The 21,763-nt window shown below is 35.6% G+C and overlaps 1 protein-coding gene across 1 annotated transcript in view; it reads left to right on the forward strand.

Annotated features, from left to right (window-relative positions):
- Positions 1-21,567, forward strand: part of LOC106066481 (calcium homeostasis endoplasmic reticulum protein-like) — a 59,350-nt gene extending 37,783 nt beyond the window's left edge. The window contains exons 2-20 of the mRNA XM_056028695.1: positions 2,348-2,518; positions 6,737-6,924; positions 8,004-8,108; positions 8,758-8,895; positions 11,603-11,679; positions 12,258-12,332; positions 12,810-12,921; positions 13,744-13,794; positions 14,046-14,084; positions 14,375-14,540; positions 15,429-15,544; positions 15,651-15,750; positions 16,137-16,336; positions 16,864-16,997; positions 17,460-17,630; positions 18,072-18,257; positions 19,311-19,387; positions 20,639-20,827; positions 21,320-21,567. Coding sequence (XP_055884670.1) covers positions 2,348-2,518; positions 6,737-6,924; positions 8,004-8,108; positions 8,758-8,895; positions 11,603-11,679; positions 12,258-12,332; positions 12,810-12,921; positions 13,744-13,794; positions 14,046-14,084; positions 14,375-14,540; positions 15,429-15,544; positions 15,651-15,750; positions 16,137-16,336; positions 16,864-16,997; positions 17,460-17,630; positions 18,072-18,257; positions 19,311-19,387; positions 20,639-20,827; positions 21,320-21,348 — 2,324 coding nt within the window. The 3' untranslated portion in view covers positions 21,349-21,567. The remainder of the gene's footprint in view (positions 1-2,347; positions 2,519-6,736; positions 6,925-8,003; positions 8,109-8,757; positions 8,896-11,602; positions 11,680-12,257; positions 12,333-12,809; positions 12,922-13,743; positions 13,795-14,045; positions 14,085-14,374; positions 14,541-15,428; positions 15,545-15,650; positions 15,751-16,136; positions 16,337-16,863; positions 16,998-17,459; positions 17,631-18,071; positions 18,258-19,310; positions 19,388-20,638; positions 20,828-21,319) is intronic.
- The last annotated feature ends 196 nt before the right edge of the window (positions 21,568-21,763 follow it).

The following is a 21,763-nucleotide window of genomic DNA, read 5'->3' on the forward strand; positions in this document are numbered from 1 at the left end:
AAAAACTTTCTAAAATACATTTTGTTTTTGTTAATAATTTAAGCAGAAATCTAGCGGGCGAAGCTGGTTTGTTAATTTAAAAATGAGAAGCACATTTTTTTTTGTCTTTCGTTCATTAGAACTCCTCTCTTTTCTTATCCTCTTCCCTCTCTCTTTTCTTATTCTTCTCCACTCCTCCCTCTCTCTTTTCCTCCTCCCTCCTCCCTCTCTTTTTTCCTCCTCCTCCCTCGCTCTGCAAGATAAGTGCGTGGTCAGCATATATTTATCCATAACACAAAAGGCCCGAGTGTATGTTGAGTCGCACTATGGTGCTATCCTTCATTATCGCTGGATGGATGTCCCAGTGCTAACGAGCTGTTAGTGAGAGCGTCATCACATTGATGTTTTGATGTAGCTGCTGATTGAGGAGCATCTATCATCAACTGTAACGTAGTTCTCTGCTCCCCCCACCCCCAATTATAGCCTTATGCACATTATCACGTGAACAGCATTCTGTAGAGAGATATATGCCCATTAATAACACGTACAAAACAAACTTGGTATCTAGAGCTGTCACCTAGTATCTGACCTTAAGTCTGGCGTGTTATGTTGTAGGGTTTATTTTGATGAGAAAACTAACGGCCCACTATCATACACACTTCCTTAATGTATGGGAACTGTTTTTTTTAAATCTGTTCAGCAGTGTGACGAAATCAACTCTAGGAAGACTTATTGTTTCGTATGAAATACACTGTTAACTTGACATAGAACTAGATCTAAATACAATGTGTTTAATACACAGTCCAGAATGGGGCGTGGTTTGTTTTCTACTAAGAGTGTTTTTCCCCCAGGAATATACCCTTAGCCCTGAATTTGGCTAATTTAAAAAAAATAAAAATTTACATTCTAATGGCGCCCTTTTGACCGCTGGTGCCTCAAGGCGTCCTAGTCCCGAAGCACTAACATTGTCAAGGACATGCGGCCTTAACTTACCTCGCTTGTGTCACTTGCCTTGTACAGTTATTAAGTAACTGATCTGCCCACGTTGTAAGACCCACGCTTACATATATCATTTTTATTTGAATAGCCTACATTTACTGGCTCGCCGCGCGCACACACAAACACACGAAGAACTGCAACCAAACAGAAAACTGCACTTGTTAATCTTTTCTGTTATCTTCCAATTTCCCCAACAGTAAAAAAAAAAAAAAAACACAAAGAAAAACCAATCTGTAACCAATGTTATCTGTTGATAGGGTAATGAAGGACATGATCTCTGAAGTCTGATTGGTCGAGGCGAGTAATGAACGACTTGATCTTTGATTGGCCGGGGTTCTCGATTATTTTCAAGGACGTATTTTGAAGGAAAGTGATGCACACTTTAAGGTCGCGTTCTGCAGTAGTTACCAAATGGGAGAGCGTAAAAGTGAACAGTTAGTGATGACAGAAGTGTACAGTCAGTGTTTCTCAAACTTTTTGTTTACCGGTGGCGCCCCCACCCCCCTAAATGAGAATACATTTTGTTCTCGCCACCTTCAGGTGCTGGGGGGTCTGGTAGATCGCTCCTTGTATGTAAGCGTACACAGTAATGTCATGATTGGTTTCAAGGGTGAAATGAAACAAACAAAAAAAACTTTCATACATTTGATTGCTACTTACAAATATGTTAACTTTTGAAAATTGTTAAATATATAAACATTGATTTAGAACTACAATAGATTTTTTTAAAAATAAATTCACCAGCCTAGTGCCCCACCCCATTTTCCTGTTTCGACATTGTGTCCCCCCCCCCCCTACGGTTTGAGAAACGCTGTCGTAAAGCTGTCAACAATGGTCTGCATTAAAAACACATGGTCAGAGAATATCGCTGTGTCAGTTGGTTTCTAGTTAGTGTGTGGGCAAGCATTTGTGGAAAAAAAAGGGGTTAGGGAGCATTCACACACACACACATTCTAATTAACTCCTTGCTTTTTTTCCTTATCTTTGTCACTTTTCTTCCCCAGTTAACAAAAATAATGTGAATATGATTACCTCCCCTCATGAATGTTTCTAAATTTAATGATTTTAATAGAGTCAAATCCAGTTGATCGGACCACATAGGGACCCCATCACTTTTTCCCCAATAACCTGCTGGTTTGATTAGCCAGATTTGATCATATAATATAATTTGTTTTGGTACTTAAGTATTGGATCAGACTAAGCCACATGTTGGATTAAACATGCTCGACTCTACTGCTTGAGTTTTGTCAACTGGAATTACTGACTTGTGATATACTTTTAAGCTTATTCTTTTCCACTGGTGATGTTTTAATTTAGACTTTGTTGGAAGTTTCTCTAATATGTTATGTTTTTTTTTAACTTTCTTCAGAACCTGAGATGAAAAACATCATTGACAAGCTGGCCAACTTTGTGGCCCGCAATGGCCCCCAGTTTGAAGAGATGACCAAACAGAAACAGAAAGATAATCCGAAATTTGCATTCCTGTTTGGCGGTGAATTTTACACGTACTACAAGTTTAAAGTGGCTTCAGAGATAGCCAGTAAGTGCGTGGGAGTAATGATTGGTGTTTGTCTGCACTTCATAGAACATAGTTGTATTTCATTCATAGAACACTTTGTACTTCATTCATAGAACACTTTGTACTTCATTCATAAAACACTTTGTACTTCATTCATAGAACACTTTGTACTTCATTCTAAGAACACTTTGTACTTCATTCATAAAACACTTTGTACTTCATTCATAGAACACTTTGTACTTCATTCATAGAACACTTTGTACTTCATTCATAGAACACTTTGTACTTCATTCATAGAACACTTTGTTGTCAGTACTTCATTCATAGAACATTTTGTTGTCAGTACTTCATAGAACGCTTTGTTGTCAGTACTACATAGAACACTTTGTTGTCAGTACTTCATAGAACACTTTGTTGTCAGTATTACATTAATAGAACACTTTGTTGTCAGTACTACATTAATAGAACACTTTGTTGTCAGTACTACATTAATAGAACACTTTGTTGTCAGTACTTCGTAGATCACTTTTTTTTACTTGATAAAACACTTTGTCTTTACTTTATCATTTGAAAAAAACATGGACCTCATTAAATTGAAATCGTAAATTTTTTAGGGGAATACTAAATAAAAGGAATAATTTTCTTTTAAGCGTCAAAGTGGCATATCCATCCATCCATCCCAGTGGCGCTACAGCCCATGGAGGGCTCTGGCCTGCATTAACACATCCTTCCATTCAGATCTCTCCTGGGCCTTTCGTCTCCACGCCCTAACCCCAAGCTGCTTCAGATCTGCTTCCACGTCATCTATCCATCGCATTCGGGGTCTGCCTTTGAGTCGCCTGCCTTTTGGTTTTTGCCTGTATACGATTTTCGCCCCTCTGTTGTCTGACATTCTTTCAAGGTGACCTGCCCAACGTAGTCTGTTCTTTTTTATTTCGTTCACTATTGGTGGGTCTTCATATAATTGATATAACTCATGGTTAGTGCGTGTCCTCCACCCTGTTTCATCCTGTATGGCACCATAGATTTTCCTAAGGATTTTTCTTTCCCAAGTGTTAAGTAAATTTTCAGATGTCTTTGTCAGTGTCCAGGTCTCACTTCCATACATTGCTGCTGGTCTTATTATAGTTTTGTATATTATTTTCTTGGTTTTACTTGAAATCATTTTGCTCTTAAGTAGATGGTGGGTGCTATAAAATGCCCTGTTGCCTGCTGCTATTCTTTCCTTTATTTCTGTTACTAGGTCATTTTTGAAATTAATAGTACTTCCTAGATATTTGAAAGTTTGGACGTTTTCAAATTCGTGGTCTTTGATTTTGATATTTTGTCCCTCTGTTTGATTGTCTCTTGTCATTGTGATGTACTTGGTTTTACTGTCATTGACCTCAAGTCCTGCTGGTCGAGATGCTTCTTCTAGTTGTATGAAGGCTCTAGCGATGTCAGAGGTTTCTTTACCCAATAAGGCAATGTCATCGGCATAAGCAAGGTATTGTAGAGGTTGGCTGTATATCGTCCCTGTTGGTTGTGGACCCATGTTTTCTCTCCTGAAGTAGTTAGTAATAGTTCCCCTTGTGTTTATGTGTATATTTCTTATAACCCTCTCAAGTGTTAAGTTGAAAAGCATGCAGGAAAGTGCGTCTCCTTGTCTTAATCCTCGTTTAATCCTAAATTCCCGTGAGTGTTCTCCTTGTATTATGACTTTGCTTTTTGAGTTGTTTAATGTCATATGTATAAGTCTTGTCAGCTTATTGGGTATTCCAAAATCCTGTAGTGTGTCATATAGGTATTTCCTTCTGATACTGTCATAAGCCATTTTATAGTCTATAAAGAGTTGGTGGATTGGTATGTTGTATTCATGGCATTTTTCTAGTATACATCTTAGTGTGAAGATGTGGTCGGTTGTGGATTTGTTGGGTCTGAAACCACATTGGTAGTCACCTAAGATTTCTTCTGAATATTTTCCAAGTCTCTTAGTTATAAGCCTAGACAGTATCTTATAAGTCACATTTAGTAGAGAGATTCCTCTGTAATTACAGCACTTTAACTTGGATCCTTTTTTGTGTATTGGGGTTATAAGAGCCGTTTCCCATTCTGTTGGTATTACTTCTTCTTCCCAAATTCTTGATATTAGTCTGTGTATTTGGGAATGTAAGTCTTTCCCTCCATATTTAATTAGTTCTGCTGTGATTTGGTCCTCTCCTGGTGCTTTGTGATTCTTCATTGTCCTAATTATTTCTGATGTTTCAATGAGTGTTGGAGGGTTCACTAAGGGATCTGGTCCCCCATGCGGCAGTTCATATTCTCCATTGTCTCCATCTTCAGTGGTATTTAGGATCTCCTCAAAGTATTCAGCCCATCTCTCAATGACCCTGCTGTTTTCTGTAATAAGCTGACCATCTTTGTTCTCACACATGTGTGATCTAGCTTGAAATCCGTTCTTTTCATCTTTAATTTTCATATACATTCCTCTCATGTCTCCCTCCTTTGCTAGTTCCTCAATTTTAGTGATCTTGGACTTTTCCCATTCCCGTTTTTTCTTTCTTACAACTTTTGTGGCCCTTCTTCTTGCTTCATTGTATTGCTGTCTAGTGTTCCTGGTTTCTCTCTGTAGCATTATCATTCGGGCATTGTTCTTCTCTTCTATAGTTTGTCTGCATTCATCATCATACCACCCTATTTTCTCGTTCTTTTGTTTAAATCCAACTACCTCTTCTGCTGTTCTTTTGATAGCATGCTTTATTATTTCCCAATGCTCATTTATGTTATTTTCGCTGTCCTTTTCTAATGTTGTTAGTTGTGTTTGGAGTGCCATTCTATAAGTTTCTGCAACAAGTGGATCCTATGTGAGTTTTTGACTATCATATTGCTGTGCTCTCTTTCTTTGGTAATTGTGTATGGTACTTATTCTTTGTCTAAGTTTAGCTTTTACTAGTAGGTGGTCTGAGTCAGCATTAGCTCCTCTGAAACTTCTTACATCTAGTATGTCTGATCCATGTCTCTTATCTATGAGTATATGATCTATTTGATTCTGGGTGTTGCCATCAGGTGAGATCCAGGTTACCTTGTGAATATTCTTATGTTGGAATTTTGTGCTGCTGATAGACATTCCTTTTCCTGATGCAAAATCCACTAATCTTATGCCATTATTGTTGGTCTCTTCATGTAAACTTTCTTTGCCAATTATTGGTCTGAATGCTGGTTCCTTTCCAATTTTTGCATTGAAATCTCCTAGGACTATTTTGATGTCATGCTTTGGCGCTTCATCATAAATTCTTTCCAGTCCATCATAGAAGGCTTCTTTTGTGTTATCATCTGCATCTTCAGTAGGGGCATGAACATTGATAAATGATATGTTGAAGAATTTTCCTTTCAAACGTAGTTAGCAGAGTCTATCACTTACAGGTTTAAATCCAATGACATTGCCTACCATTTCCTTTTTAACAGCAAAACCTGTACCTAAGTTGTTAGTGCTTCCACCACTATAAAATATAGTATACTCCTTGGTTCTGAGAATGTCCGAGTCTTTCCACCTGATTTCCTGTAGGGCTGCAAGGGGTATCCTATATTTCTTTAACATTTCAGTAAGTTGGGCTAGCGCACCTGCTCTATAAAGGCTTAGCACGTTCCATGTCGCAAAACAAAAATCATGTCCTTTTCCAGGCCTAGGTCGTTTTCCGTTGAGATCTGTCCGGGTTTTCTTGTGTGTATTAGCTTTCGTAACAGTATTTTTTATATGACAGAGTTGTTAGCCCTGTGCATAACCATCTGGGGGGCTGCCCCTTTCAGCTCTCTGGATAGCTGCCTTTATTTTCGGGTAAGGTGCCCTAGCCTTTGTGGATCCCTCCACTTCCTGCAAGGCAGCAGGTTTGATTTTGGTCCACCCCGGGTATTTTATTTCCCCGGTACCCACCATATCTGGAGGGCATTCCCCTATCCGCCACCTGGGGAGGCGCTCGATGGGAGATCAAAAACTCCACACGAGGTTAAAAGTGGCATAATGTAGGTGAAATAGATTCATCTACTTTCAAGGATGATATTTTCCAAGGGGTATTGTTGAGCCGTTTTTTTGAACATATTTTGGCTCCAAAACACTGAGGTGGGGAGTAGGTCAGACAAATCTTGGCTCCAAAACACTGAGGTGGGGAGTAGGTCAGACAAAGTGACTACTTCTTAACTCAGTCCTAAATGAAGTGGGCCATTATTAATTGTTGTAAATTAATTAGATTGTTTTTCCTACAGAGATGAATCAAAGTCAGCAGCAGCAACAACAGCAGCAGCAACAACAACAGCAACAGCAGCAACAACAGCAGCAGCAACAACAACACATCCAACAACAGCTGCTGCCCCCTGCTGTGCTCCAGCCATTGATGCCACCAGGAAGGCAGTGGCCCCCACCAACAAATCCAGTCCAGGATCAAATAGCACAAGTAAAAGAAACTGGTCAAACTTTTCTAGAAACTCCAAGTGGCTTTAGGCCAACGTTTCTTTAGAAACTCCAAATGGCTTTAGGCCAACGTTTCTCTAGAAACTCCAAGTGACTTTAGGCCAACGTTTCTTTAGAAACTCCAAGTGGCTTTAGGCCAACGTTTCTTTAGAAACTCCAAGTGGCTTTAGGCCAATGTTTCTCTAGAAACTCCAAGTGGCTTTAGGACAATATTTTTCTAGAAACTCCAAGTGGCTTTAAGCCAATGTTTCTCTAGAAACTCAAAGTGGCTTTAAGCCAATGTTTCTCTAGAAAGTCAAAGTAGCTTTAGGCCATGTTTCTCTAGAGACTTAACATGACTTTTGGCCTTTGTTTTTTTTTTTGGGAGGGAAAGGGAGCTTTGTGTTTTTGTATAAGATGTAAGGATGGGATAAGGATGAGGCAAAGCATAAATATTTAATCTTTAAGAGCTACAATTTTAAGTTCTCAAGATAAGGACTGGATCTAGAGTCTAGTTTTTTAAAAGCATTTATAAAAAAAAGGGGGGGAACAATCTGAATTGGAGCTCATGACTCAAGCCGACATACTGACCAAACTGCTAGTGAGGTGCCTATGAAAATAGAAGATTGTGTAGTTATGTACTGTTTGTTTCAAACTTACTTTAAAGCGGCAACCTATAAAGATGACTAATTCAGCATATACCACTACCTCAATCAAATACAATTTCTTTCCCTTGCTCAAGATACCAAACAAAATAATTACTTACCAATAGTTAATTAACTAATTGGTTAATTTTTATTTTTTTTACTCTTGTGTTATCAGGTAAAATAAATAATTGTGCAAAATTTCAGATTGGGTGTGGAAGAAATAACATGTTAAAACTTTTTACCAGACAGATAGAGTGAGTTGATATAAGCTTTGTAAAAAAGGATTCTGTTGAAAGGAAACAACATATACACAATTTTCAGTGTAGTGAAGTATGGGTATCCACTCGCACACGCACATTATTACATAGAAGTTCACTGGCCTTTTCAATCTTCATTTATATATGACTCATGTTGTTGTTTTTAAAACCTACCATAGGCCCAGGCTCAGATAGTACAGCTCCAGGCCCACATCCAGGACCAGGTGACTCAAAGTGAAAGCAACCTTGCTGCTCAATATCAGGCCCTGATGCAGCAACAACAGGTTTGTTAGGACTTGTAGTTACACTTGATCCTAATTATGGAGTCAGTGTTGGAGGGCGGGTCACTTTAACCTTTCCCCTTATTACTATAGATTAAAACTTATGCATTCATAATGAACAAGGGCATTCATAATGAATTCAGTTGAACACAGTTTGTCTCCCTTTGTTTCATTTTTATGGACAGCTATTTCACATTTTAACACTTTTTATGGACAAAGTCGTTTATTTGAATGAGACAGTTTTAACATCAATTTTATAACCATTAAATTATCACATAAGGGAATTAATATTTTCAATTTTAGATGGTAAACAGAGGCTCTAGAAGAACAATTTTGTGAAATAAATTCTTTGATGTTTTGGTTAGGAATGTGCAATGTCTAGGCAAACATTTTATGAAGATGTATTAAAAAGAAAAATGAAGCGTGGTTGTTGAGTGTAAAGCGCTTGGCTTCTGAACTGGGATTTTTACTTTTGGGATCTTTAGGGTACCTCTGAGGGGGGAGGTTTAAAAGAAATATAAATTGTATTAATTTTTTTTAGCATAAGTATCTTTGGTAGGACTTTTTTTTTGTTCCAACTTTACTTTAATCTACAAGTCAGCATGTAACAGAATGGAATTGTTTATACTTTTACCTGCCAATGTTGTTTCAGAACCAGATCCAAGAAACTATAGTGCAGAACCTAGATGACAAATTGAACTCGCTGCTGTCGGAGTGTGATGTCACCATGCTGGAGTGTAATGAAGTGGTGCAGCCCATTATAGAGTCCTGCACCAAGGATGCAATACTGGTCAGTTGAAGTAGTTGGCAGGGAGTCAAATGTCAGTTGTCAACAGTTTGGAATTCAAATGTCTGTTGAAGTAGTTAACATTTAGGAGGTCCAATGTCAGTTGAAGTCAACAGTTTGGAGGTCAAATATCAGTTGAAGTAGTTAACAGGTGGTCAAATGACAGTTAAAGTGGTCAATAGATCAAGTTTAGTTCACTTTGTCCAACCTACTGGTCATAAGGTGGCTAACTGAGAAACAAAAATGTGTTCTCCATGCTCTCTTCCATTTGTGTGAACTAGGTTATAATTCTAAGAACTTGAACAGGAATTTCAAATTGGCATCCAGACTTTAAATTGTTCATCCACCAGAACCCTTAAAGTGAAAGTGCCTCCCTCTCATGTCCCTGTCACTCATTCACCCCTTGATTAGTTGTGTTCATCTCACTTAAACCCAGTTTATGCCCTTTGTAAGTAATTTTAAAAAAGGCAAGTTCCCCTTTCAGACCTTGTGGTCTATAGGGCAGATGATATAAAGGTCATCTGTTTCTGTAGCCTATGGTTAACAAGGGTGTCATGTGGCCAGCACAACGACCATACACCTTTACTTTTCCCCAACTAATGTCAGGTACCCAATAGAGCTGGGTGGACTCAGAGGCGCCTGAAGATCCCGAAATTAAATATCCGAGTCTTCACCAGGATTCGAACCCCAAACCCTGGTTCTGAAGCCAAGCGCTTTACCACTCTGCCTCCGTGCTTTTGTAGGTAATAGAGCAGCTAATTGGTTTTATTATTACATTTTTATGCTGATTCCTTTAGTCAATTTTTTTATTATTATTTTTTTTTAAACTAATACATTATTTATGCTTTAAAGTGCTTTTAGAGTTACACTTATGGCTTCTGTTTGGTAAATAAACTACATAACAACCCCAACATTTTTACTGGGAGTAACAGACAATATTCATTTCCATAAGTCCACTTAACATAATATATTACAATAATAATAACTCCCTCTCCCAAGGGGAATAAGTCTTAACTAGTGACTAACCTACACTTGTATTTGTTAACAGCCTCTTAGATTCATTCCTTTATTGCCTTGTTCTTTCCTTTTTTATTTATTTAAGTTTTTGTTCTAAGGTGTTCATTTCTAAAAGTTCAATTCTCTTAGTTCAGATTTTTAATTTATGCTTGAACTTGTGTTCTTTATTAAACATGGAAATGTGAAGAAAAAAAAAACAACAACACTAAAATATGATACTGTAATTATCCACAAGGAAAGAATGTGCTGAACTGTACATTCCAAAGCATAATTTTGTACAACCTTTCTGTCATAGCTAGGTCTTTGGCTGCTCTTTGTTTCAGGAGCTTCACTTTTGATGTTCAACCCATCATGTGTTTCAAAGATTTCTTTGCATTCATTTTTCTAAGATATTAGTATTATTATATACATTAATATCACTAGAAGGGGGGGGGGGGAGGAGGAAGGAGCTGTTTTGTTGAGACATTTCAGGAAGGCCATCAAACTAGGAGTCTTGAAAGTTTTTGTTTGATTTTTTTAAAATTCTCAACAGTTTGTGCCACCCCCTTCCAGAACTCTCTCCTCATTTATAGGTGTTTTTCAGGAAAGCCTTAATCACCTTGACCTTTGCTGCACTTTCAACCAAAAATTTCAAGCTAGTCATTGCTGTCTTACCTGTTGCCTCCCCTTTCTGTGTCTCCACCATTGCATCCTTGTGTCAGTGTAAATCTCATCAGGGCCTTGACTTGAAGCTGTTTGTTACCACTCCCCCCCCCTTTCTTTATGTAGTAAATGTAGCTCTTCCTTGTCTTCTTTCTTCCTCCTTTCAGTGCACCCCCCCCCCACTTAGTGAATTAATTGGTTTACCTGTGTGTTGAACAACTGGGACCAAGCAGCCCCAGTGTCTTATGTAAATATTATTGCCTGCCCCTCCTGTCTCCCACATAACCCTTTCTCTAGTGGAAGACTTCTGAAAACCTTTTGTTGAGCAGTGTAAATGAATATTAGAATTCTTTCCTATTTATTCAACTTGTGATAAACCTTTTTTTTTCTAATTGTCAGAAATATTAAGTCAGAATCTCATGCATTGGTTTGCTATACTACAAGATGTTTTGTTTGAAGAATTAATTTCTATAAACTCTTTAAAGTCTTGCCAGTGCTCAGAATAAAAAAAAAGTTAGCTATTCATTTTGACTGATCTTGTTAAAAAAAATAAATGAACAAATGATTGTAAGCTACACATTCTGATTAGCCTTGGACTTTTGAGGGTTTATACTAGAGATTGCATGCAGAGTCATAAGTAATCAACAATAATAACAACAAAAAACAATAAAATACAGTTTTTAGACACCCATACACAAACATGTGGTAATGGGAATAGAGCTTTGAATTTAATTTTATAAGGTAATATTTTTTTTTACATATTACAGGCACCAGTGTTAGAATACAAAAGGATAGAGTTCTCTGACACTTACGAGCAGATTGGTCATAAGTGGTTGGAAATTTTCTGTTCTGCATTTCTTATCCTCATTCTTAAAAACTTGTCATGGGCTTGCCTGATTGACATTCATTACTATGGGAAACCTGCAATCTAGTTTGCTTAGCATTATTAAGGTCCATAAAGGAACTTATAGTAAATTGATACTGCTCTTGAAAATAATAATCTTGGAAAATAATTGATTGAAGTTCATGGTTTTGATTTCTTTTTCCTCAGGCTGGTAAGAATTGGATCATGCAGAGAACAACCTCGGAAAAGTTCTGTCATGCCATTGCCCAGTACTTCTTAAAAAGGTAAGGCTTTCTATGCAGACATTATCTTTTATAACCAACTTAATTTTTTTTTTAAATTTCAGCTACATTAAACTATATTAGCTCCTTGAAGTGAGTTAAATAAAACAATAAATTAACCTCTAAGTGGATTTGTTTCTAGTTTGAACACATATGTTAAAATGAATCAGAATATAATGTTTTCGAATATTAAAATCAATAGTACTTTATGAAAACCAAAATCACTGGAGAAAAAAATAGTGACGAATAAATGCCGTCTGATTTCTCTCTCATGTTGTTCCTCTGATTATGTCCCCTGATTCATGAAAGCATTCACACCGCTGCTCAGTTGAACCAAAGGAAGTCTACATAAAGGGGTGCAACTGAAGCAGGAAACTTTCCACATTCCCAGCTCTTTAGTCATTTTGGTCCTTTGTTTTCTGTTTGTGTAACATTTTGAGAATGTGTGCACGATATTTTTATAGTGTGTGACGAAATTGTCACTCTGTTTCATGCTAGCACTATGAAATCTACTATATTGTATTTACAGCAACTTGCAGTGTGTTGCTAAGTTTTGATTAAACTTTTGTGTCTTTTAACAGAATCACAGCCAAAGAGGCACCATTTCAGCTGAGACTCCATCTTATTTATTTGATCAATGATGTTATGCACCACTGGTAAGTTTTCTTACAAACACAAAATGTTTTGTTTCCTACTCTCTTCAATCTTGTTACTCATGTTATGTATGGATCATGTTATAGATCTTGTTAGACATAGATCATGTCATATATTGTTTTTTGAAAATCTCACTGCACATAAATCTAGTTATATTATGTTGTGCACAGATCTAGTTAAATTATGTTGTGCACAGATCTAGTTAAATTATGTCATGCACAGATCTAGTTAAATTATGTTCTGCACAGATCTAGTTAAATTATGTTGTGCACAGATCTAGTTAAATTATGTTGTGCACAGATCTAGTTAAATTATGTTGTGCACAGATCTAATTAAATTATGTTATGCACAGATGATATTGTTTCATTGTGCTTTTATCAATCCCATTATGTTTTGATTGGCATAGATGATTTAACTTTTAGTCTTACAAAAAAAACAAGCAACTATTTATTTTGTATAATTATTTTTTGGGTTTCTAGTGTACGTCGTAGCGTTGAGAATCTCCGCCTTGCATTAGAGACTGTGGTGGTGCCTGTGTTCTGTACATCAAGTCTGAGTGCTGATGAGGACAAAATACAGAAACTGAATAAGGTCACATACATTTCTGTTATCTTTTTTTTATTGTGTTTAGACATAGTACTTTTTTTTTTACCAATTTACTAATACAGTGCATGGTAACTGATGAGTAAAACACTTGGCTTACAAACCTAAGAGGTCTCAAGTTCAAACCCCAATAAAGACACTGGCATTTTGAACTTCAGGACCTTTTTTAGGATGTCCCTAATTTCATCAAAAACAAACGGGTACTTGATATACATTGAAATGTGCACCTGATATACATTGAAACCTGATATACATTGAAATGGGCACCTGATATACATTGAAACCTGATATACATTGAAATGGGCACCTGATATACATTGAAAACTGATATACATTGAAATGGGCACCTGATATACATTGAAATCCTGATATACATTGAAATGGGTACCTGACATATATTGAAATGGGTACCTGATATACATTGAGAAGTAAAGGCGTCTAATCATTGTGCTAGCCAAATGTTATCCTCGTTAACCATTAGCGATGTAAACAGATGAGCTTTTCATCATCTGCTCCCATAGACCACAAGGTCTGAAAAGGGTTACCTTAACTGACCTTGAACTATTGACCGATACAAGAGAAAAAAAGTCAAGTTTTGAGATATTATGTCATATGTGTTGTCAGATGGATTGCACACATGATCAAGCTGATTGGTGAACAGCTAAATAAATCAAGCATCAGAAATATCATTATTACAATGAATCAGTTCTGTGAATGTTAATACAATTGAGTTTTGACTGTTCATCATTTATTTATTTATATTTTGAAACTATTTCAAGTTGTTTCTCTACTAATGATTTGTATTCTCAGTTGCTAGATCTATGGGAGAAAAACAAGTATTTCAGTCCAGACACACTTGAGGTGAGTTGTCTTTCTTTGGTATACAACTGATTAGACTTGTAGGAACATTACCAAACTGATCATGAGTCTCCCTATCCATTTCCTCTTAGATCTGATGTCTCCACTATTATTAGCCTTAAAGCTTTGGTCACTTAATTTGATATTGTCCATAATGTGACAGGAATTGACCTAGTCCAGAAATTGGGTAAATAAGGGATGTCATTGTTTTATATTCATATATCGTTTTAATGGAAGTTTATTTCTTCCTACAGAAAATGAAAGATCCTAGCCAGGCTTTGTCTAGTTACCAGGTAAAACACTGTCTTTATGTTCACTGTTTGTGCTATTAGTATGAAGATGGTGAAATTTTGCTTTTCATCTTCTGATGTTAATGTTTTTGTTTATACAGAATTTGTTGTTTGTTATTTTGTTTTTTTGTCTAGAAATATAAGTACAATCTATTTAAAAGATGTTTTCATTCTCTTTGGCATACAATTTCTTTTTTGAAGTAACGTCTGTATTTTATAAGATAGATAATTTTATATTATATATGTCTAATGTTGTTTTTTTCACGTCAATTAATCATCCTTTTTTTTTGTAGGCCAATTTAATCACAGAGAATGCCCAGGCAGTCACTGCTATCACTCAAGCTATCCAGCAGCAGTATAGCAATCTAGAGAAACAGCATCAGGACTTTGTGACACATTTGAATGTTCAGCTTGCCACAGCCCAACAGCAGTTGCAGGTTCTGCTTGCACAGACCAACAGTACGTTTTAGGCTTTAATGCTTTTTTTTTCCCTTTAATATTTTAAAAGTATACCTAAGCCTCCCACAGGCTAAGAATGAAGCAATGGCTCTTCACCAATCTCAATACAGCTGAGGCTGAATGGATCACAAAATCTGTGGGAGTCACTTTGAGCCTTATCTAGTCTCTTCTAATCTAAGATAAGATAAGAAAAGCCTCAACACTAGTCCTTTAGGGAGTTGAGACTGAAAGCTTAAGACCCCAAGAGTCCTTCATGAAGTACTACCACCTTCGAGGGAGAGTCTGATAGCAAATAGACTATAAAGAGTTGTGCATGATTTGGATAGGGCACCATTTTTTTTCATCTGCACCCTTCCTCTCAAACACACATGTTGACATGCCATTGGGATGTTCAGATTTATTTTTTTGGCTTTAGTATGTCGCCATTATGAATATTTCCACATGCATACTAACTTTGAGGCCCAGAAAAACTTCATGACTCCATTTCTGTCAATGAGAAAAATTGCATACTGCACAATAAGCTCAATAAGGTTGAGTCTGGTAAGTTAATAACATACTGTTCAATGTATATGTACTTATCTTCTGCACTTCCAATGCAATATTGTTTTTTGAGCAAAGAATACAGAATTTAATTATTTATCTTAATTCTCACTACAATCTTTAGCCTTTATGATTTTAACTGCTTAATCAATTAGATGGAGAGGGGGAGGGGGGGGGGGGAATTTTATCCACCTACATTTATTTATATACATTACTCAATCCCAGCTTGAAATTTTTGTCTCATTAAATTCTCTGCTTCACAGACTCTGATGAGTGAGTCTTTGGTATGTACTTTTTAAAATGAATTGCAATTACCTAGTTAAAAAAAAGAATAATATTTTTTCTTAGATGGGCCACCACCAGATGTTGGCGATTTTAATCCAATACCAGGTGGCAATATGGTTGGACAGATCCCAGGTCTGCTGGCCTTTCCACCACCTAATGTTCCAAGTGTGCCAGAACAAGTAAGATGACTTAAAGTTGTTTTTTTTTCTTCTTTTACTTCCTTAAGTTTTTGATGATATAGCTAGATAAAAAGAGGCATTTTTCATTAGTCTTTATAAATTGCAGGGCTACAACCAAAATGGTGGACCCCCTGGGATGTATGGTGGACTACATCACCAGCCTCAGCAACCACAGCAGTTTGAGTACAACCATGGTTCTAATATGGGTCAGTCAAATTAGAAATCTTCTTCATTGTTTATTGGTATACCTTGTATTCTGTGTCTCAAGTCATGTGGATAGAGACTCAAGATTCTAAGTGTAATACTGCTAACTATAGTCACAATTTTCCTAATATAATATGAAAAACTACATTCATATTAGCCTCTAGCCTATTGTCACCTGCTAATCTCCAAATATTTGGAGTTGTTTCCCTTATCATACCTGTCTTGTAAATTTACTCATTGCTGATGCTTTAAATAAGCTGTAATGACATTTATCAAACACTTTATGTCAATTTTATACAATGATTGAAATAGTAGCATGGTTTGTTTTCCTGTGTATGTAATAAAATTTGTTCTTTTATTTTTGTAACCTACATCTTTGTCTTCGCAGCGATGTTACCATCAGATTTGCAAGGTCTGCCTGGTGGGCTCCTGCCCATGCCAGACTTTAGTAAGCCACCACCAGGGTTTCCACCATTGGGGCCTCTTCCTCCAGGTCTTGCTGCCATTATTCCTCAAGTGGACCTTGACCTTACTCCGTCAGTTCCTTACTATGAGTTACCTGCAGGTCTGCTTGCGCCTTTAGTCAGAGTAAGTGTCTTGACTGTTTATACCTGCAGGTCTGTTTGTGCCTTTAGTCAGAGTAAGTGTCTAAACTGTTAATACTTGCAGACTGTTGGACATCATGTGTTACAGCAAGTTCTCTGTCCTACAAAGTTTGTTAACACCAAATGTTTTCATTCATGTCAGTTGATTTCAGTTCTTCCTTGAACATAGCCTGAAAACTTAAGAATCATTATCAAACTATTTTTTTGTCTAGGGTTTTTATTTGATGGGAAAGTTTGTCTTTTTCAGAAGATTTGTCCACCTATATGATCTCTTTTTTTTCTCATATCACATTGCAGACAAAGTCTTATAATTATTTTTATTCTATTTACAAAATGTATCTTTTTTTTAAAACTTATTTTAAGTAGGCCTATAGCCTAATCTTTTATTTAATAAAAGATACAAAAAATAAATAAAAAGAATAGAGTGAAATTCTGGTCATCTTTGACATTCTGTCTGTATGTTAAAATCATTTCCTCGTATTGACTCTGAATGTTGTTGGAATGTTTCAGCTTGAGGATTTTGAATACAAGCCTCTAGATCCTGAGCACATTCGTCTGCCTCCACCAATGCCTCCAAGTGAGAGACTTTTGGCTGCTGTTGAGGCTTTCTACCAGCCTCCCTCCAGAGAAAGGCCAAGAGATGGGTAGGCTATTGATAAAAATGATTAGATTGAAAACTTTACATTATAATTATACCCATTGAAGCAGAGACTATTTAAGTTACTCTCAGACCTAGTGTCTTTGTGACAAGACTATAGAGCTGGATTAAGAATCTTTGTTTTTCAGTTTAGACTTTCTATCCAAATCTGAATGTTACTTGCATTTTTTTTTTTAAATGGCTCCCTAAGACACATCAAAAAATATTTTATTAATTAATTTGGTTGTTTAGTTATTTATTCACAAATTATATACAAGCCTTAGAGATGGAATAGTATCTTCTCTTCTAATTAAAAACAAGTCTTAGAGATGGAACAGTATCTACTCTTCTAATTATATACAAGTCTTAGAGATGGAATAGTATCTTCTCTTCTAATTAAATGAACTTGTAACAGCTGTTCAGTAAAGAAATTATTTAACCACATGTTTTATTTTTGCTTCTTTCCTAGTGATGGCTGGGAGAAACTTGGTTTATATGAATTCTTCAGGGCCAAACAGCGCGCCAGAAGAATGAAAGAGGAAGGCAGATACTCCAGGTCCAGATCACGGTCTATGTCACCTAATTATCTGGAAATGAGTCCTCCACGTCGGAGGTTCAACAGTGAGGAGAGGAGACAACAGTGAGGACATTTTAAAATCATTCTGTCTGTCCTAATAGAAAATAGTCATGTGTTTGATGTTCTAAATATTTTTAAAGTGTTAAGCTAATAGATAATTAAGCAAATAGATAATGTGTTTTTAATAGGGTTATTGCTAAAAGAATGTTTATTATCTATCATTGAGGTACTCTTCTTATTAGAGACTTTTCCGTATACTATACTTACAAAAGCAAGAGTAACTGTATTAATTTGTCTTGGCATTTACTATAAAAAATGGTTTGGTGTCAGCTGTTTGGAAGACTTAGTTTCCACTAGAGGTGTATCTCTATGTGACGTGTATATATCAGGCATTAAAATGTGGATGTTGATTTATAAATTGACATCTAATGTTTTTAGAAACATTTCTTGATGTGTTTTAAGTAGATGTATTACATGCACAGGAATACTTTTATCTTCTTTAAGATCACGCTCAAGGTCCAGATCCAACTCTAGGTCACCATCACGGAGTCCAAGAAGAAGACAACAGAGATCAAGGTCAAGGTCTCCCATGGGCTACTTACGGTCCAATGATTCACCGTCCGCTGGTCAAGGTCCACCACTAAGGCGATCAATGTCTCATGGAAGAAGTCCCACACCTCCATCTTTTGGGTAGGTTTCTTTTAAAAACTTTAGGAGAGCATCCTTTCATATTAAAAAAAATTATTGTGATTTTGGTGTAAACCTAGTTGCTATATATATATAATATGCTATATATATATAATATAGTTGCTTTTTTTATTACATCATCTATATATAAGTTATTTGTTGTGTTATCTTAAATTGTAATTTTAGTATCTTCCTTTTAGAAATTTGTCTAACAATTTGTCTATTTCACATAACAAAACATAATGAAAGTAAGCCAAATCTATGTTCATACTAGTTTTACTCAAACTTTTCATTAGTACTTGGATTGTATTTAATGATTTGATTGCCAAGGGATCAAAGGAGTTATTACTTAAACATTTAGTCTGGGTTACATGTGGCAAAACCTGCAGGTTGCAATTAGGTTTGCATGGTCATGTAAAATACTGCACTCATCTTTAATCTTAGGCATGGAAGACAATGCCTATTACTTCAATTTTGTTTTATGTAGTATTTGAACTTGTTGTCGGTTGTGAGTTATTTTTATTTAGGGTTATTTTTGTAATAATTTTAATCAATAGTAAGTTTGACGTAGAGTTGAACTAAGAGTGTCATGGGATTATTCACAATTCATCTCAAGATGAAATTATAATTATGTTCTAAATTTATTCTTTGTTTCCAGTGCACGTGTTGATAGATATTAGAGAAGTAATCAGGAAAATCTTTTTTTTAAAAAAAAAGCAAAGTATTTTTTGGGCGCACTTCTTTAATTTATTTGTCAGTTTTTAAAAGAATATTTACATCTCTTCAAATACAAACACACTTTATCCATCAGCTTGCTATTGTGAAAACTATTTTGTTTTGTTATCTTTTTGACTGGTGAGTCAGGATGTTTAACTTGGAAAGACTCATTATGTCTAAGAATATAATTCTACATCTGATACTTATGTTAATGTTACTTGTAAAGTAACTGCAAGAAGCTCTGGAAATCAAGTTTCCAACCAGGCTTTAGGGCTGCTAACAGCAAGCAACAAGACAGTAAGAATGACGTCTAATTCCACTGTTATTTCTTCTCCCCAGGTCCTCCTTCTCTCAGTCTCCACTTGACTCGAGGCTAGGTGAGGAAAATAAAGGTCATCAGCTGCTCAAAAAAATGGGTAGGTCACATAGTTATATTTCCTTTTTTTTTAGTCAGCTTTCTGATGCTGAGCTGTAGGCTCTTTAGCGGGTCACTTTAAATTAGCAGCAGTGTCAATTTTTACTGCCTGACTGGCATTTTAAGATGCAAGCTTCTACTGTGTCAATAATATAGACCAGTGTATTTTTTCTTTCTGTTCTGAATGCTCTGGTTGAATTCTATGACTAGTGTTTCGTGACTTAACTTGTTCGATTAGATCTTGCAACATCAATTAACTCTTTCAGCAAGTAACTTTGCTAGCGCCTGCAAGTGCGGTGTAACTCTCAGTGTTACAACTTTTTATTTCTCACTTTATTTTTTTATTTTTCGCATGTGAGAGTGATTGTTCTTTGTTTTGGTTGTAAATTGGATTCGGAACAAGACATTTTTTAAATGACAACATTTTTTAGTGATTTTGCTTTTCAAGTTTATATTGCAAGACCCAAAATATTTTAATAATACGAAAATTTTAGTGCATTTTTTTTTTCACCTTTTATTAAATTTAAAGTGACAAATAGTGTCAATATTTATGTATTAAATGTAGAATTATAAGGTTAAATCTTTCAGTATATAGATTCAGTACCGGTATATATATTTTGTTTTTCCATACTCAGTTTAAACTTATTAAAAGAAATATTTTCTTAAATAATTTGTTTTATTTATTATACTTTTGTAGCCAATTCATTTTCCTTGAAAATAAAATCAAATATGTTAGGTTATATAATAAAATAAAAAAGTAAGGTTAGTTCTAGTAACACTACCCCCCTGCAAATTTTTGTTCATCCCGGAAAACTCCATTTTTTCAATCAAAGTAAAACACACTGAAAGAGTTAATATTTGTATACAACTCATGGAAGAGAATTAGATTTTTTTTAGAAAATCAAGCAAGATTTGTAAAAAAAATAATTTTTGATAATTTTTAATCAACCCAGATTTTGTATTTTATAATTTGTGAGAAATGAAAGTCCTCTTGATCAGAAAGCTATCAATATACAGATATTTGCAAAACACAAAACATTAAAGCTATGTGTGAAGATGCTACAAAATATCTTTTTTTTCCTTCCTTAATGCTGCCTTAAGTTTTGTGGAAAACTTGCTTACATGAAGTCATCATCAAACTCAAGACTGCTAGCTCATGTTTCCTCATTATAAAAGTAATTGAGAATTGTATGCACATTGTCAATGAAATAGCATTGTCCAGCAGTTAGTATGTTTTATTTTCTAAATCTAGGTTGGGGCGGCCGTGGACTGGGTGCTGGTGAGCAAGGCATCGTAGACCCCGTGGAGGCAGCTGAGGTCAGGGATCGTTTGGACATGCACAAAGGAATTGGCATTGACCTTCGTGATCCATTTGAACAGTTTCGCAAAAATAAAAGCCAGGGCTTCATCCAGCGAATGAAGACGAGAGATGAAGAAAAACGTAAGACCCATTTTTGTTTTGTTTTAATGCAGGATAGAATTTTGTTATAAGTAAATTGATCTTTTTTTTAAATAGCCCCTGTAGTATTAATAAAGACTAACAGATATAAAAAGAAATTAAGACCCATTCTTTTTTACTTGAATACATCTGTTTATGCTCAACTCCTAATGTGGTATGATACAATAGCAAGCTGCTAGCACTTTTTTTTTTTTACCCTTTAACTTTTATAAACAAAATGTTTCATAAAAATAATTTTTGTCTTTTGTGAAAACCTGGCAAGTACAGGCATTTTTTTTTCTTTCTACAATATTGAAAGTATACATATGTTTGAAACTATAAAGATAGATAATTTATGATTATTTTAGAGTTCTCTCTCTTTGCTTACGCTGAAATTTAAAAAAGTAAATCTTGAGTTCATGGGACCAAATAGTTCAGATGTCTAAGAATGAACAAATCTTCTCAGTGATGTAACTGTACTTTGTCTTGTTTCAGCCAAGAAGAGATCAAGATTCAACGAGTAAAAAAAAGTCTCTGATTTTGTCTTGGACTGTGGTGCAAGTTTTGGTTTTTATATTGTTGTTGTCTCAAGTGAAGGGGTGAAGGTCATCACCGAACATTGAACAAATGTATTCTCAGTATTTTGTTTCATTGTTAGTAAGATTCTATGAATTGAAGAGTTGATGTGTTTTTTTGTATTCATCTTGTGAGAATAAATTGTGATGATTAAATTTAAAAAACAAGTGTCTTCTCTGTTGCTAATTGAATTCAAAACAAATTTGTTTTGTTAATGCTTTTTGGCCGAGACTAGAAACAAACATTTGGCACAAACAAAAAAACCAAAGAAAACCAAAAAAAATATTTAAAAAAAAAAAAAACAAAGTGTAATTTAATTGTGTCATTTACTTTGGATCAGTCATATAATTAAATTTGTAATAG

The sequence above is a fragment of the Biomphalaria glabrata genome, chromosome 5 (genome assembly GCF_947242115.1).
Source record: "Biomphalaria glabrata chromosome 5, xgBioGlab47.1, whole genome shotgun sequence".
NCBI lineage: Eukaryota > Metazoa > Mollusca > Gastropoda > Planorbidae > Biomphalaria > Biomphalaria glabrata.